This window comes from Triturus cristatus, chromosome 7 (genome assembly GCF_964204655.1).
Source record: "Triturus cristatus chromosome 7, aTriCri1.1, whole genome shotgun sequence".
NCBI lineage: Eukaryota > Metazoa > Chordata > Amphibia > Caudata > Salamandridae > Triturus > Triturus cristatus.
In genome coordinates, this window is record NC_140590.1 from 1,148,320,803 (window position 1) to 1,148,339,100 (window position 18,298).

General features: G+C 45.5%; 2 protein-coding genes across 2 annotated transcripts in view; one reads left to right on the plus strand and one right to left on the minus strand.

Annotated features, from left to right (window-relative positions):
• Nucleotides 1-10,420: 10,420 nt before the first annotated feature.
• On the minus strand, nt 10,421-13,961 carry LOC146811287 (uncharacterized). Its single transcript, XM_085618360.1, has 2 exons — nt 11,835-13,961; nt 10,421-11,543 (listed from the first exon to the last, which is right to left on the minus strand). The coding sequence occupies exons 1-2, from the start codon at nt 12,259-12,261 to the stop codon at nt 10,930-10,932; spliced, it is 1,041 nt and encodes a 346-aa protein (XP_085474486.1). The 5' UTR covers nt 12,262-13,961; the 3' UTR covers nt 10,421-10,929.
• Nucleotides 13,962-14,177: 216 nt separating this feature from the next.
• B4GALT7 (beta-1,4-galactosyltransferase 7) overlaps nt 14,178-18,298 on the plus strand; it is a 108,489-nt gene continuing 104,368 nt past the window's right edge. Inside the window, exon 1 of the mRNA XM_085618361.1 lies at nt 14,178-14,747. Within this exon, the coding sequence (XP_085474487.1) occupies nt 14,698-14,747 (50 nt within the window). The 5' untranslated portion in view covers nt 14,178-14,697. The remainder of the gene's footprint in view (nt 14,748-18,298) is intronic.

An 18,298-nucleotide genomic window follows, 5' to 3' on the forward strand; every position in this document is an offset into this window, starting at 1 on the left:
AATTGTAGCGCCACAGTGAGCTCCCAGTAGACTGCAGTCCTCCTTTGCCAAAGTAGCAACCACCACTCTGTAGGCACGTTTTTCCCTTGATCTGCAAGGGTCCGCGTGCAGAAACAACCAATATTTACTGCCCCCGGAGGTCCTGCAGTAAGACGTCGTCGTCAGCCATGATTGCTCAGCACTTCATTCCTACTCAGCGGCGGTGTCCTCAACACGCCGCCCTCTGCACCCCCCAGGGACCTCACTTAATTGCAGGTCAGCTTCTGTACAGCGCATGCAGCGCGTCGCTCCGCCACTCACCGCCACCATTCCTGGGGCTTACCGCATTTATCCGACAACGCCGCGTGGACCGGTGCAGCTGTCCACGCTCTGCGCTTTGTTCCCATGTCACGGCGGGTCTACCGGGGTCAATCGATGGTCTGACGACGGGGTACTGCATACGCAGCCAGCACTCTCCTCTACTCCACGGGCCGGTTCTTACCGCACCCCGGCATCTCCATAACAACGGTTCCGGCTCCCCGGGGCGGCGGCTACTGGAGAGCAAAGGACCCACGTCTGGGCATACCCGTCCCACTCGGAGTGACAAATGCAAAAAGAACAATTGATGGATAGAATGCAGAACAATGTCATACATTCACCCCAGTACAGAGATCTGGGCCTAAATCAATTGTTTGTTTGCTCACCATGCCATTCCAGTTTCAACCCAGCCATATGCAAATCAGTCTTGACCCTGCACCCAATGGGAAGAGTCCAGCCTGAACTGCCAGGCCAGGTCCTCCCTGGACTGGAACAAGTCCAGTCCAGATCTGTGACTGGGCGTGAGTGTCTAAAAAGTTTCAGCGCTCCATCCATCATCTCCTTGCGTTTTCTTCGTTCGCCCTAAGTAGGCAGGGTATGCCCAGACGTGGGTCCTTTGCTCAATTTGCCACTGGATTCAAGCTAGTCTGGCTGATGAGGGGTGTTACCCAGAACCGGGTCCCAGGATGCTTGTTTCCGGTCCTGGGAAGACATGGCTTGGCATTTCGGGCTGGACTGTTCCCATGAGGCACAGGGTCAAGACTGAATTGCAAACAGCTGCGTCTGATCTGGGGTGGCGAAGTGAGCTAAAGAACGATGATGGATTCAACCCAGATCTGTGACTGGGGGTGAGTGTCTGAAAAGTTTCAGCCCTCTGTCCATCATCTCCTTGTGTTTGCTTTCTACTACCCTATGCCAACTTCAATCTGGAAACTGTAGCCCTGTAGGTTAATGCACCTTCTGCTGAGACACAGTACAGATACCTCCCATTGTTTGAATGTCTTCCTGAAGAAGGAATTTTAAAGCTCAAGCTTGGATCCAGAGACAACAGTTCTCATTAACACATGCAAGGGATTCTCCCAGGTTCAATAGGAATGACATCTCGGTGAATACACTAACCCAGCTACATACCCCAATAAATTGTTACAAATTACTGGACTAACCCAAGAAGGCCATAGGACCTGGGTAGCACATGGTATGTAAAACAATGTGGTCCTATTGGCATGCAATTCAAGAGAAATGCAATATTTAATTTGCAACGTAGGCAAGTTAAAAAAACAAGATTATAAATATATCACACTTAATAATGAGTCGAATAATCAAACCAAATTTTATATATCAAAATCATTCATGGTATATACAATACTCCTAGAGTTTATTCTATAGTGGTTGCTCCAAATAGAGTGAAAAGAAAAGTATTTAAGTTCTCACGTGTGCATACTTACTATAGCGCCCAAACTGCAGCCACCTGAAGACCAATGTTCCACTACTTCTCCATGGGGTACTCATTTGAGACAAATCCGGAATTCACCTGACATCATAGGGGTCCCCCTTTTCACAGACGTCGTTGCCCACTCTTTGGCTTCTGCTGAGTTTGAATTTTCACACCCAATGGCAAGAAGTGCAATTGGGCCCCACCTTGCTCCACCCACTGGCCCCTATCTAAATGCTGGTGGCTCCAACATGGAGCCCCCTTTGATCATATTAGTTCTTTATCTTTTGCTTTTCTTCCCGTGTCCACTTTTTCCTTCCCATGTACTGCAGTGCATTTTGATTTCTACCACACCGTCCATAGGCAGTCACCTGGGCTTCAGTACTGTTCATACTACTTTTTACCATTGTATTCAGATTTTCCATATACTGCTTCCTTTTGTCCTGTTCCCAGGAAGTTGGTTGCACTTCTAGAGACGCACCGGAATATCTAGAAGACATCAGTGAGTTCCTGCACAGATACAATTAGTTCCTGCACATGCAGAGTAGGACTCTTGTCATAAACAGACCCCATCCTACTTAAGAGTGGAGCTCATTCACAGGTAGAGCTGACATTTTTCCGCAGTTTTATATAGCACAAACTCGACCTGAACGTAATGGAGTACTTTACAGTGGAACCTGTGAAATTACACAAGATCACGTTCATTTTTTTTTAGCATGGGCAGACTAAGGGTTTTGCCCAGAATCAGGGGATGTTCAGCCAGCACCAAGACTCAAACCTGGTTCCTCAGTTCTAAAGTTAACAGCTCTGACCGTAACACTACAGCTAAGTCCCTGCATACATAGTGCTGAACTCCTGCACAAATACAGCAGAGTTTATGTAAAGATGGAGGTGAGCTCCTCCAGATATAATGATGAGTTTCTGTGCAGACAGTTTATTTCTTGCACTGAACCAGAGCAAAAGTCCCTGTATACATGGAGCTGGGCCCGTACATCTAGAGTCGTGTTAATTCATAGATTGTGTTGAGCCAGTTCACAGGCAGAGTTTAGCTCTCTCAGTAATGTGAAAGCTGAACTTCTGTGGGGACTGAGATACCTGTCACCAGCTCCTAATAGTCCTAGCGTCTGACAAAGTCTCTCTAGTATAGGGAGTCAGAGGGAGAAGGTAAGAGGTAGGATGAGAGTGAAAGTGTGAGGAATTAAATTGTGAAAAAAGAGAAAACGTGAGAAGAGATGGAGAATAGTTCAAAGAAGACAGGGAACATATAAGAGAATAAGTGGGGATGAAAGAGGAAAAAGAAATGAGAGGAAAATGTGACTGAGTTGGGAAGAAGAGAAAAAGTGTGTGAAACAGGAGATGGCAGAGAGCGTGATGTGTGAACAAGCAGCAAGAACTTATGCTAAGGCAAACTTTACTGCACATTTCACCTATTACTTTTACTGTCTTCTTCAACGGAAGTCTGGCTGTCACTGACGGCACTGCTATTTGTGGATGTTGCTTGTGCAAAGGAACATTTTGAGTAACAGCACTTACCATTTTTTTAAACAAACTAAGCACGGTGTGGGGGTGAAGCTATTGCACAGATAATAGACTGTCATTTTCTGCTGCTTTCACTCTAAGTACTGCTGTCAGTGGATAGAACTCATGCCAGTGCCCTGCTTCTTCAGAACATCATGCACAATGCTGTCATTGACTGGTGATCCAGCTGTCAGTCCTTCTGCTATAACCTTTCTGGGCTTGATTACACTAGGCAACCCCAAATTCAGTGGATGGATGTGTGAAGCATAAAGCTTGTGAAAGTAGTTAATTTCATGGATACAAGAAGAGGGATTTCCTTCAGCAGCCTCAAGCTCCAATCATAGTCACTCAGCATACAAAATGTTTAAACACTCATCTGGCCTGCTAGCTATTCTTTCCATTTTCCTGTGTGAGATCACAGGCATCTTTTTAGGTGAAAGAACATGAGCGCCTTACTGGCAAGAGGTGCCAACCAGCTGAGGCTACAGCATCCCAGTTCGAGGGGACAGCAGGTTCACAGGCATGCTCGCACCTTCCCACATACATGGGTCTATGCCCAGGTATCCGTCCGTTTACCCTATTTTTCAATCTAATTCTGCAGCAGTGTCTTGTGCTGTGGATACTCACCATAACAAGATGTAATCTCATTTGTACGCAGTTTCAGCTCCTTGTTAAACATGGCTGACATTATTTACCCTAATGAATTTCTTGTGCAGCATACACGCATTTAAATGTTGGCATCTTTAGCAGACCCACTTTCGTTCAGAGAAAAAGAAAATGTGGTGGAGTGCAAATTTGTCCAGTACAGGTACCTATATTTGTGTGAAAGATACTCAACCTGCAACTCTCAAATGGAAACTTGCTTTATAGCTGTAATTTGCAATAGTGGTGCTTTCCTGTCACAGCAGCGCACAACAATTTTGACAAAGGATTGTAGTGCCATTAACCCTTTGTATACTATCTTAAATGATCGAAAATATCCCAGTAAAAAAGGTACTCATCATCTGGACCATGATCTCTCTTTCAACCTGATGGCTACATTGGAGATGCATCACTATTAATAAATCATGACATTATTTAGAACTACGTAAATATTGATGTTATATATCACATTATACTTTAACCCATGGTGCATAGTCACATAGACAAAACTAAACCTTTAATGTGAGACAAAGTAATCAAAGTGTGACCCCTGTATAATACCTACATTCTACAAGAATTTGCATTTGATCTATCCACTAGACATCATGGGGAAATCTGCATAATGCCTATGGGAAAATAAAAGAACATAAGTGTTCACAAGGATTGGTGAAGGAGAACTTTGGGAGCATTTTCAACTCTTAACATGTTTTGAATGTTTTATTTAATCAACCAAGGAAGAAGATGTGGTAGCATAGTGACTAATTCAATATAGGAACCTGGTTTTGAATCCAGCTTGGCAGTTGGCCTAGAATCAGTGCTTAATTTGAGCCGGTGCTTTCCGGTGCTCAGCACCGGCAATTAATTGGTTTCTGGTGTTTGTCACAGGCACCTAATTGTCAACACCATATTTAGAACAGTCTACCACAAGGTGGCGCTGCTCATCCAATTTAGACATGAGCAGAACAACGGTTGTTTAGTAATACAATATACATTAAAATTGCTCATACCTGCCTCACCAGCCATTCTTTTAGCTCTGGGGACCTGGAATAATCTGAACTGTCGCGTTCACATGCGAAAGAGATGGTAACTAGTTGTTTTGGCAGCAATGTCAAGAGCGATGGGTGATGCAAGCTGCAGTGGCCTTCGGGTCAGAGCCCTAGCACTTAATATTTTACTAATTAAGCACTGCCTGGAATTGTGCAGTTCTGGGCAAATCACTTAATCTCTGATGATGCCTTAATTGTGTGTAACTGAGTGTAATTCAAAGATTTATGCCCTCACTTGATGTATTGAATGTCGCTTCGGCTTTCATCACTCCCTATAGTATACAACTCTCCACATAAGTTTGCGCTTTAACAATATAAACACGTTTTTACATTGTGAAGTACCCCCACTTTCTCCGCTCTGTGAATGTGCATTCCTATTGAGCTCTTTGTGACCCCCCCCCATTTTGTAACAGTCATATAAAAGTACCTTATAATATTCTTTATGCCAGTACACATGTCGCACTTGTATCAGAGTTCATATAAGCCTACTACTTGATGTCTATAGGAGCACTTTCTTGTGTTTATTGGAAGATCCTCCCCATGCACATCTTCTTGTTCCATGGGAGTATTTGTTTATTATCTGTCTTTAGTTGCTTTTGGTAAGAGAAGACACCTTTTTACTAAGGCTTCAGTGCTTTCTTTTCAGCGTGTCTGACATGCACACATGTACAAACTTGCCCAGAACCAACCATCTTGCTGACATCTGATGCTCACAGATGTGGTGAATTCACTCGAAGCTCCAGCAGTGCTTAGTTTCTGAATGGAAATTATTGGTAAAGCCAATAAAACTGGCTGTAATGTGCTGAAGCATGAAAATATATGCATGCACAAATGGCGCTTGTCAATATGTCAGAATTTAATGTGCCAATGCATGCAATGTCTGCTCTCATACTGGCTAAGAGGATGTTTCTACCCACATTGCATGACGTGGTAGCCCCACCACTGTAGCTTGAAGTAGTAGCCCCCTCCAAAGTTCAGGTCTAAATGCGCTACTGCAAAGTGGGTCATGTGGGTCTTGACACCTATCTAAATCCCCCTGTCTGCCATTGCCAGCCGTGACATATTTGCTAAGGGCTCCACGGTCAAAGTAAACAGCAGAGATGACAAAGGCACCCCTGACTCATCCCTCTCCTTAACTCCCACTTGGAAAACACCAGCTTCCTAATTTTAACTCCAGGTTCAGATTGCGTGTATAATAGTTGTGCCCAGCACATCATCTGAGGACTGAATTTAATCACTTTCAAGACATGAAACGTATACTCCTACAAGACGGTATTTAAAGATTTTTCGAGATCAAGCGAGGCCACTGCGTAAATGACATTTTCTGAATTACAATTGGAAAGTCTTAAGTTGCCATGGTGTCCTTTAGCCAATATCTATAGATTTGGTGGTTTATCTGAAGGGAAACACACTGTATCTACCACAAAGGTAGAGGCCCCTCACTGGGGTTAGACCTCATGGAGTGGTGGCATTTCGTTCAGGATTATGTTTGTGTAGCCTAGTATGTACCAGTAAATCACGTAGATTGGTACTTCTTTTGAAACAGACCATGGGTTTTTCCAGTGTAAAGCTATTGGAAACCAGCCAGTTTCTGATGATCATTTCTTAACTCTGTCAGATATAGCACTGTTGGTAGTAACACACATCAATCTGTCCTCATTTGCCTGTGAATTTATTTGTAAGAAAGCCTTTAAGTTACTATCACATCCCCGTGTCCTTGCTTCTTCGGTCCTGTTACATTGATAGTGGTGATTCTTTGCATTTTCCGTGAGGGCATCTGCCTATTTTTCTTAACCAGTCTTTATGGTACAGTTGTGTTGCAATCTAAACAACTGGCTTAAGGGAAGGCTCTTCCGTAACAATCGATGGGGGAAATTATCAAAAAAGGTAGGTAGTTACTTTTGTCTGTGGGTTTCTGGAAAATGTATGTGAGAAAGTGACCCTCCTTTGGAAAGACCTTGAGGTGAAGGAATGCTAGTTTACTCTCACTGATACTGTGTGTAAAAGTTAAATATTGATTCCGAACGTTAATTTATTTTATAAAATGAATGGCTTGATCTTTATTGCCATTCCAAATGATAAAGACATTGTCAATGTTGTGACAACACATTTGTAGATGACCTTTAAAATGATTGCCATCTGAGAGGGCGCGCCACTACAAAATGATGCACATACAGAATTCTAGCCTGGGGGCAAATGTACTGCCCATCGAGGTCCTATGGGTTTGTAAATTTAAAAAAAACGTTCATATTGAAAACAGTTGATTACAGCTAAGTAAGCATAATCCATCACAAAATGTGTATACATGTCATATTCATAAATGTAATCATGTAAGTGACACCTAGAGTCTCCTCCTATGGAATGCTCGTATACAAAAAGTCTATGTTCTGGCCTATCGGTAATTCTTCACCAAGGTCAAAGAGAATATCTATCTAAAAGATTAGCATTTCCTTAGTAACATTCAAATAATTGGGTAATTACCATTTACTCCACCACATGCATCAGGGTTTAGGAGCCCTCACTTGCTTCTATTCTACATTTCCTGAAAAATCACTTGGATCTAGAGTGCCTTTACCCTCTCTAAGGGATTTTCCTAGTAGCCCATTATTGCCTTACATTAGGTGTGAGAGTAATGAGTAGAGAGACAAACAGGAGCTGCCTGTGCAGGTAAGGGCGGTGAGGTGGGGGGGGACTCGACAAGATGGCGATGAGGGAAATGTATTTAATTTTCCCTTGTCGTCTCTGTCGAGCCCCCTCCCCCTCCATCGCTCTTATCTGCAAGGGCCGCTCCTGGAGGAGGACGGTACAATGTGAAAATGAGAGAGAGAATGCCACCTTGTTTCACATTTCCCACTATATCTACGACACTACAAGTGGCCTCACGAGACAGTCCAAGGAACATTTTCCCCTGGGTGGTCAATGCTTGTTGAGGAAAAGAACTTCAGGCTGGCAGTTGCTCACTTTGAAAAGAAGATCATGTCTCATTCCTGCTCAAGTAATGTGCCTAGAGTCCGGAATGATCCACCGTCATCCATGCCCTCTCGTCTGCTTCAAAATCTTGTGCTTGGGAAATAAATCAAGACTAATAATGACATGTTGTCTTCCCAGCCAACGCCTCCCAGATCACTTAAACTATAGCCTTACAACACACCCCTTGTACACCTTTTGCTTTCACATGCTGGTCTGTTCACCTTATTTTCTATCACACCTTCTCTTCATAACTGTACCTTATCATTTCCTCAGTCAGGTCACCTTTATACAGCATATGTTTTCTTTCTTAAATCTCTTGTCACTGAACATTATATATCTTCTGGTCTAATCTTCTGTATGTAGATCTATCAGCGTATTGCACTTAGATTTATATTGCATGTACTTGCGTACAGTTATGTTCTCAATCAAATACTCCTTGTTACCTTATGCATCTGTACACACATCTGCTCATTTGTCGAATCCATGAGTACTTCTCATATTCTTTCACATCTTGGTTGAAACAATGTTCATTGCCCTACACAGACTTAATTAATTAAGAGATGTTTATTTGGACCATTTGGTCTTCAAACAATATCATATACATACCATCATTATTGCAATGAATACAAACAGTTAACAAGTTAATACATCAATTAATTCAGATAGTTAAAAACCTCGATGAATTTTTACCATATGTTAAAAAATATATAAAAATCAGTAACCCTTCATGCATACCCTATTCCTTTTTCTACAATAAAATCTATATGCCCATATAAACCTTTTAACCAGCAATCATGAACTTCCCTCTGGCACAAGCTATATCTAAAAAACGCATTTCAGTTACAAGTTCCATAGCTTGGGGACGATTTTGAATCTCATATTTAAAAAATATTTGGCGTAAAAACGTTCTCCGCGAAATCAGTTCTTTATAGCAATCCAATAAAATGTGCAATATATCGCATTTAGGGCCATATGTAGGTAGCTAAATACCGGTCGGTAACGGCCGAAATTCGGTAAATATCCCGTTACCGACCGGTATTTATTCAAGTGAGATGTAGGAGGCCAAAAACCAGTTTTCGGTAAATATGAATCGGTAAATACCGATTCATAATTACCGAATTCTGTAATAACGATTCATATTTACCGAATACATATTTACCGAATCGGTAAATATGAAGTGGTAAAACGAGAAAAGACATGTAGGTAAATTCGGTATTTAAGAAATCCATGAAATTCGGTAATTAAGAGTCGGTAATTAACACAGATTGAAAGCAGGTGGTAAGCATCAACAGTGCATATAAGCAATCCCAAAATGCAACAGCATGGACAACATGGCCGCTCTGTATGTCATTGCAAGGCGCCTACGTCTACAGGCAGCAGGTCTGAGGATTTGGAGACGGGAGGAACGCATTTACAGACAGCGCATCACACTCTTTCAACAGACTGAGGCTGAGATACATGAAAGGTACAGGCTACACCCACAAACCATCATGGACCTGATAAGGGACCTGCACCCACTCCTGGACCAGCCAACAAGAAGGGCGCATGCCATACCACCACATGTGCAGGTTCTCTGCAGCCTACATCTACTCGCATCTGGCAGTTACCAGGGGGTGATAGCTGCGGTGGGCGGTGTATCCCAGAGTTGCCTGTCCTGTTTCTTCAGGAAGTTCCTGGATGCCATGATGCAGAGAATGCACCACTACATCAGCTTCCCAAACACACAGGCTGAACTGCAGAAAACCAAAACAGACTTTTATCACATGGCACAGTTCCCCCAGGTCATAGGCTGTATTGATGGCACACACATTCCAATCTGCCTACCAGCTGCCACTGAGCACATCTACAGGAACAGAAAGTCCACCCATTCCATAAATGTGCAGGTATTCTGCGATGCAGGGAACATCATCACTGATATCGTAGCTAAGTTTCCTGGGAGCACCCACGACTCCTTCATCTTCCAGAACAGTGGGATCTACACACGACTGCTTGCGGGAGAATTTGGAGAAGGATACCTGCTAGGTAAGTAACAGCGACGCTCCATTCTACTAAGTGCAAATCATCGTGTATTGAGGCATGTGACTGATGGTTCTCTCATACTCACCTAGGCGAAAGTGCATATGCCGTGCGGTCATTCATCCTCACTCCCTACCTACACCCATCAACCCAGAGTGAGAGACGATATAACGTGGCACACAAATCTACACGCAACGTGGTGGAGCGCACGTTTGGACTATTGAAAAGCAGTTTCCGCTGCCTCCACAAAAGCGGAGGCGCACGCCAGTACACACCCATCATCTGCTGCAAGATCATTGCCACTTTTGCAATGCTGCACAACCTTGCCACGAAGAGAGGTACAGAGGTGGAACTAACAGATTTTGAGGACAATGAGGATGAGTCAGGACAGCCAGAGGCCAACGCAGCTGGAGTGCCAACAGCAACAGATGGGAGAGAGAGACGGGCAGAGATCACATGCAACTATTTCTGAGTAAGTAAGGGGACACAGCCAGTTGTTGGATGTCATGACGTAGTTTAATAATGCGGCACTACGCCACAACACCAAGAATAAGCCATTCTGTCAACATTGTGTAATGACTACTAGCAAGTCCAGGGTTACTACACCCAATTGTCTTAGGCTATGCCGTGCAGCATTACTGTTTGCGGCCACGCACTACAGTGTGGGATGCCACGGATTGTACATCCTCACTAGTGGCAGCCCCATGCCGCCTGCTGCTCCTCCGTGTATCTGGGACCGGGGGGGTAATGCTGCTCCTGCTGCTAGTTTCTATGCTTTCCACAGCATCCCCAGCACCAGTTGTGGCCGCCTGGCTTGTCAGTAGCACTTCCAGTGCACTGGTGACCTGCACCATCCCCCTTGAGATGTCGCTGCTGCAGTGTGTCAGGCCCTCCAGCATAGCCACAGAGCGCCTGCAGAGCAGCGAAGTGGCAGTTGCCAGCCGGTTGAGTGCCCTCGTATGACTATCTTTCCTCTGCCGTTCCCGGCGCCGTGCAGCTCTGTCTGCATCATACTTGCTGCACAACAGCATGACGGACTGGGACATGTCCCGCAGCCATCTCACTCATCCCCACCGCCATAGCGCTGATGCCCCTGTCCATGTTTTCTAATGTAGCTTTCAGTCCCCGCATTTGGCGCTGAACTGACATCATTGCCTTTGTTTGTAGGTGCTGTATCTTCAACATGTTGCCCTCGAGCCCCGAGAACACCCCATGGCTCTCATCGTGTGCTGGTGGACTCTGCACCCGAGACCTGCGGCGCCGTCTGGCACCTGTGTGTGCTCCCTCTGAGGTGGAGGGCACAGTGGCATGGCTCCCATCCTGGGGCACAGTGGTTGGCTCCGGGCCCCTGCAGTCGTCAGATGAGGACTCTAACACTCGCAACCTGGAAGCAGCACGCCTCCTCGACCTCACCAATGCAGGCGGTGATGATGCCGGTGACTCAAGCATGAGTGGTGATGCTGGCTGTGGTGGTGATTCTGGCTGTGGTGGTGATGCTGGCTGTGGTGGTGAGGCTGCATGTGGTACTGATCTCTGGGCAGAACTTGTGCTGGCCAGCCCTGAACTGTCTTGCCGGTGTGCCCTCTCTCCTGTTGCATGTGCAGTCCTGCGCAATGTATCATCTGTGGACAGAAATGCAACATCACCTCAGTGTACCTGAAGCCCTGCATTGCAAGCATCACAATACATTTCTGTAACACTCTCACATTGTCCTCTGCCTGCTTTTCGCTAATGTGTGTACCATGCCTTGTTGTTCTGTGCTATTCAGTTCATGGTTGGGGTTTCCCAGACTACATCTCCCATAATGCATTGCCAGTATGCACTTACACATGGACTGGAGTGGGATACTCATTTCACAATTGGGGATGTGGGATAGGGGTAGGGGGGGCAACATTGCTGTGCATGCGTCTTACCTTGTTGGGTGGCGGCTCTGGCAGAGCTGTCCGCATCCCCAAGCCCCACGACACTCTCAGGCTCTATTGTGGACTCCACCAGCTCCTCCAGTTCGGTAAAGGCAGGTGCCCTGTTCCTTCCACCTCCTGTCCGGCTGGCCTCCTTCTGCAGTTCCCCCATCTTCCTCTTGGTGACGATCCTTAGGTCGTACCAGCGCTTTTTCAGCACCTCAATGTCCCTGGGGGTCACTCCAATAGCATTGACCTGCGCCTGGATTCCCAGCCATATGTTACGCTTCTCCGACTCAGGAACTTGCAGGGACAGCTTCCCAAACAGCTTCTGGTGCTGCTTGACCACCTCCTCCACTAGTACCTGCAGTTCCTTAGGGCTAAATTTCTGCTTTCTCCTCCTTTCCCCACCATCTCTCTGTGTCTCCTGGCTGGACATTGTGAGTTTGAGCTGCACAATCAGGCACTGGCTCCCTGCCTCTCCTCTTCACTCCCAGCCTCTCCAGAGTCTGATGATTGTGTGCACCTGCCTGGGTGTGGCCACTTCCTGGTTGGGTGGGGTTTGGTTGCACAGGATTGGCTGATTCATCCAGTCATGTGTTTTTGTATTTCCGATTCGGTAACTACCGATTCGGTATTTACCGATTCGGTAAATACCACTTCGGTATTTACCGAATCGGTAAATTCCGATTCTTGAATACCGATTGTTACCGAATCGGTAATTATTACCGAATGATTACCTACATATAACTTACCGATTCATAAATACCGATTCGGTAAAAATCGGTATTTATGAATCGGTAAAATACATTTACCTACATATGGCCCTTAGTGCTTAAACCACATGTATATTTTCCATCATGATCAATCATGACTGGTTTTATCTTTTCATGAGCATAACAAGGCTTAATTCCGATTCTTAACACTTCTCTTCTTAGGCAGCTATCTGGTACTGTGTCTACATACGGGTATCCTACTTCTTTTTTCCATGGACCAGCCATGAAGTCAACTGATTTTTTCCCCCTCAAGGTACTGTTTGTGGTAGTCTCAGGATAATTCCCTGCCTACAGCCCTAACCTCACTCTTTGTAATCTCAATTTGTAGGTCTTGCATGCACAGCTTAATTCTCATCTCCCTGCAGACTTTTACCCATGGTTTTCTTAACCTCCTTGGCCCATTTTAATTCACCATGCTGTGTTTCTTTTTTACACCACAAGGAGAACGTTTGCTCTTCCTCCGAGCTTAGAAGCATCCAGACTCAAATCTGCAAATTGCCACTTTTCCATGTGTGGGCTACATTCTTTCAAGGTCTGTTCTGATCAATGCAACGTTTGTACTCTTACGTTCTGGTTCTTTCCCATTTTCAACATTGGGGGGGGGGCTGCCATGTAATGGCTAGAAGGAAAGTGCGTCTAATGTCCGCTACAACCGTTTAACACACTGAGCCATTCTGCCTGTCTATCTCCCTTTGTCCTGTTGCTTATTTATAGAATGCTGTGAAGAACCACAAGAGTGCCTCAGGGGTGCTGGTGAGATGGGAAAGAGGATCCTAGAGAGAAAGTAAAGGGAGGTGGTAGGATAGTGGAAATGTGTAGTATTCCACAAAACGTTACCACAGAAAAGGCTCATAAAGAGAACAGAGATTGAGTGCATTCTGATTAGGTTGTCTGAGAGATCTGTCTGGTAGTATCACTAGGAGGTCTGGTAGCTGACAGACCTTGGTATTAGTAACAAAGGGGTGTCAAAGGACAGACTAGCATTCTTCTTCCTAGAGTGTCAGTCTCTGGTCTCCCCATTGGTACAAGAGACCACCTGAAAGGTAAACAGGCTGAATGGGTTAGAACTCCTGGTCGATTTGCCAAGGTATCTACCCCAATGTCTGCTGGCTTGCGGCTAACCCTTACTGCTCTCCTGACCCCCGGTCAGCACTTAAGGCAGCGCGAGAGGGGTCTCTATGTTTGAGTCTAACAACCGCGGAGAGAGAGATTTGTAGGACGCAGTTCTCCTGGAAGCTTCTCTTGGCAAACATATGTTCCCCAAGCACGACCCTATCCCAGAGATGCACAAACTCGGCACCAAGCCAATGCCACCGTTCCACCCACCAGTGTATGCGCAGGCTCGTGCAGCTGTACTCTTCATTTCGTCAGACCCTTCCTAACCGAACCACTGAAACCAGCTCCTCTATCCGTAAACGAACCCGGCCCTCTCACGCTCTGCACGCCTCACCCTCTTGCACGCACTTGTTTTCGTATTAAAAACGCTCTACAACAACCGAACCCTCCAAGTTTTCCTCTCTGCTCAGCGTATTCCCGCCCCCATCTGTGTAAAGGAACCTTCCTCTCTGGCTCTCCTCCTCCCCGCCGCAGCCTCGTTCTCTTGCCCAGCGTGGACTCGCTTGTTTGCTAACCTTGTCCCTCACACGCCCCCGTACTACCCTCGTCTTCCCCCCTGCCCGCGCCACGTACGGCCATCCCCTCCGGCTTCCCCCTGCCTCTCCGCCCCCCAGTAGGAACCTTCCTGTGCGGCTTCTGTTTCCCCCGGAAGCTGTCGAGGTGGCACCAGAGCGGCGAGCACAGACTCCGAGGGGCCGAGAGGCTACAAACTAGCGGAGACCCGAGTGGAGCAGCAAGAGGGGCGGCCAGGAGGGGTTCAGGGAGCCGGCGGCACTCCAGGGTGGTGGGGTCTCAAGACCCAGGAAGCGAGGACGGGGACAGACAGAGAGACACAAGACGAGGGCTGCAGTATTCCAATGAGCTGGTGCTGATGTGAACCCAGACAGGATGGTTCTTAGAAGGTGATCTTTTTTGAAGGGAGAGGGGGGACAATGACTCCCTGGCCTCTTCGACCCCAGTGATTCTGCACCCACAAGACGAGGATGTACCCGTCCAGGAGGAAGGCTGCTCTGCATTACCAGGAGCCCGCAAGGTGAGTGGTTTCAGACATAGCGAAGGGTAGAAGGTGAGGACAGACACAGGGGGCGTTGGGGCAGTAAGGCGGGAAGCGAAGGGAGTGGAAGAATACCGTGGTCGGGAGACATTTGGAGGTGGTGGGAGAGATGCTTGTAAGTTGTAATTAATATGCTATGTTGCTCTCACTGCATAACGGAATTGCTGTAGCAAGGGCTTTGAGTGGGATGAAAAAACGGGGGGGGGGGTGCAAATGTAATTAAGGGCGTGGCTTAAACACGTAAGTTAAAAATCTGTGCTTAACATGGTATGCCGCCCGGCTTGTATTTTGCTGTTTCTGTCATTTTATCCAGATATGATACAACAACTAGCATCAGACCTACAACAAGTCAGGACTATTGGCTTTGTCAGTGGTTGTTAGTTGCACATGATAAACAAGCAGCAACTATGGCTTATTATATGTAATATTGAAAAAGCTTCCACTTTAAGCCCTGGTGACACCAGGACGATGTTGCTGCTCCTGAGTTTCAAGAGAAGGGAAATCTTTAAAGGATACAACGCTAAAGCTAATTTCTCCACTAGAGAGAAGTGAGCACGCACATCGATGTATGTGCCTGTGACCCAAAACGGACAGCTGGTGCCAGGGCACAAAACAGAGCCCAATAGAGACCCGTTTCGAGGCCCCATTTAAAACAAACATTGGAAATGCAATAGGTCTCGCCTTTGATTAAGTTAAAGCCATTTGCTTTGCTAATGGTATTGTATAGCAAATCAAATGGCTTTAACTTAATCAAAGGCGAGACCTATTGCATTTTTAATGCTTGTTTTTTTGTGTGCAGATTTTATATAACGCAAACTCGACTCGGTATTGGAGCGCTTTAAATGAGCACCGGTTACTTTACACATTCAGGGACGGGGAGATTAAGTGATTTGCCCAGAATGTGGACGCGACCCCGAGGCTGGAACCCAGGTTTCCATCACCAAAGTCAGCAGTCTAGCCGACGAACCACATCCTCTCCCCTCCACCTTTGGCTTCGACCTAATTGGTAAAACTTTCAAGCACTTGTCAGCCTCTTTAAGGGGTGCTTGAAAGTTTTACCGTTCAGTGCTGCAGGGATGCCTTTATTTACATTTTTAAAAGTCGCCAGACTTATAGAGAGCTTCAGGCGGCAGTGCAGCTATTACTGCTGAGACCATTCCAGCAAATCACAGCGTGACTCTCAAGCGGAAGCCTGTACGAGGTTGAGCCAATAGAAGAATAATTAAAGTGGACCAATCAGAGTCTGCGCTGTATCGAAGGCGCTTCCGATGGCAAACAATTAGGAATACCGAAAAAGAACTCGGTTGTGCTTATTGATGAATGCGAGAACATAGATTAAACTCATATGTTCGCCCTACATTAGGTCCAAAGAATGAATATGTGCTAATAAAAATAAGCATTTAGTAAACTGGCTTAGATCATTAAAAAGAAAATATATTTATTTGAGTTCGGTCAAAAAAATGCAGATATTAATATTTCACTAACACAGTTATGCAATCTTTTTACAAAAAAGTGATGCTGAATACACTAGTTACTTTATATGTGTGCGATCCTCGTCGGAATGAAAACCCAGCACCACAGCTAACAAGGACGCAGAGCAACATAGAGTAATAGAATGTCAGGGAGCGACGGAGTATGACAGACAGTGAAAGAAAGGGTCAGTAAAAGAAAGCTAGACAGATGAAGACCGAGAAAGATTGGTCAAGATAAAGCGAGATAGAGAAGTACATGTGTGTGTGAGAAAGAGGGACCGAAACATAAGAGTAAGAGAACCATATGAAGAGACAGAAAAAAGACCAAATAAAGACATGAAGGGAAGAACAGACTTCAAGATTGAAAATCAGCAAGAAAAAGGGACACAGAGAGACAGAGAACGACAGTAAGAACAAGCATTGGCCGCGTGCGGGGTGGTGGGGGAGGGGGAGAAGCGGGAGTTGTGTGCGAGCGGCCGATGCTACGAAAGTCATCACGATCGCTGTGAAAGCGAAAGTGATCGCGATGACGCGCTAATGGCATTCCTGAGTGCTGCTGGCTGGCCTAGCGCATGGCGGCAGCGCGCATGCATGCTCACGTGCACGCGTGCAAGCGCTAGGCCAGCCAGCAGAACTTAAAAAAGCCAAATACAAAATGTCTCTCCGAGCCAGCGCATGTGCTGGGCTCAGCGAGACCTAAAAACTGCCGATGCTCATCTCTGTTGAGGCCAGGCCCACTTAAAGCCCTGGCTGTAGCGTATATGGGGACAGAGCAGCATGGTCCAAAGTAACACGTTAGCCAAAATCACGTTGTCTGCTGGGGATTGTTAGCTTCTTGATTACTGTTGAAGGCGACGCTACAGGAACCACAATAAAACCAAGTTGGTTAAAAAAACGTAAACTGGGTTAAAATGTCACATGTGACGTGGTGGCAGTTGGCAACATCCAATACCACGCAGTCTTACTATATTCAGCGTGATCTGACCACAACGGAGGCTGAAGTGCATTAAAAACAAGCATTTGCAATGCAATATGCCTCGCATTAATGAGTTTGAGCTATTGGCATTGTAAATGACAATGCCTTTTATTAATGTGTTGTTTTTAAAACAGATAAATAAAAGCCAGTGTCATTTACAATGGCAATAGTTTAAACTCTTGCAAATGCAAGACGTATTGCATTGCAAATGGGCACTTTAAACATAAAAAAAGCTTTAGGAGAGAGCGTGTCAGAAAGCTATTTGAGAAAATAGTGCTCGGAGGCTGTAATTAAAGCCCACTGACCAACAACGCACTTAACGGGGTGTCGCCATGGGAGGTTACAACATGAGACAAGACTGTACTAAGGAGGGACTACTTACCCTTTTGACCAATGAACAGCTACAGTTTACAGTGGACAATGACACAATTCACCACTAATCCTTTATGGGTGCCGAAGTAGCATGCTACTTGCCGAAAAAGTGCTTAAACACCTCATCAAGGGTAGCAAGCGCTATATAAATGCAAACCTTTTTACCTCTTCTATTCCTCCACTATCCTTTTCAATCCAAATAACTGACTAACATGTCCACCACTCAAATTAATTTAATATTTTCACTATACTAATTCACAACAAATCCTTTGTGGGTTCTGGAGTAGCATGCTACGCGCCGAAAAAGCACTTCAACATCTTGTCAGAGGTAGTAAGCGCTATATAAATGTAATTACGATACAAGCCAATGGAAAATGTGGGTGGAGTGGGCGGAGCTTCAAGCCCCTATCTCAATACAGCTTGCCTCACAGAGCAGTGCGTGCAATACCCAGGCTCGACCTAAAAAGTAAGGGAACTGTTATACTGTGCAAGATGGGGTGGGGCAAGTAAGTATGGGGGTGGGGTCTAAGGCGTGGTTAAAAAAACAAAAAATTCTGTAACCTTTTGGTCCTTCAGGTATGTACATATAAAAAAACACACCCCTTAAATGTAAAATGAATGCAAGGTAAGTTAATCTGTGGGAAATGCACTATTGTGCTTTATGAAACCTCTATTAGTTAATTTACTGCTAGAGGTCTATGTCTGAAATC

Excerpts from the sequence above, each read along its gene's own strand:
- LOC146811287 (XM_085618360.1), bottom strand. The coding sequence starts at position 12,261 with ATGTCCAGCCAGGAGACACAGAGAGATGGTGGGGAAAGGAGGAGAAAG. Across the intron at positions 11,544-11,834 it reads CAGAGCCGCCACCCAACAAG|ATGATACATTGCGCAGGACT; the intron begins GTAAGACGCATG and ends TTCTGTCCACAG.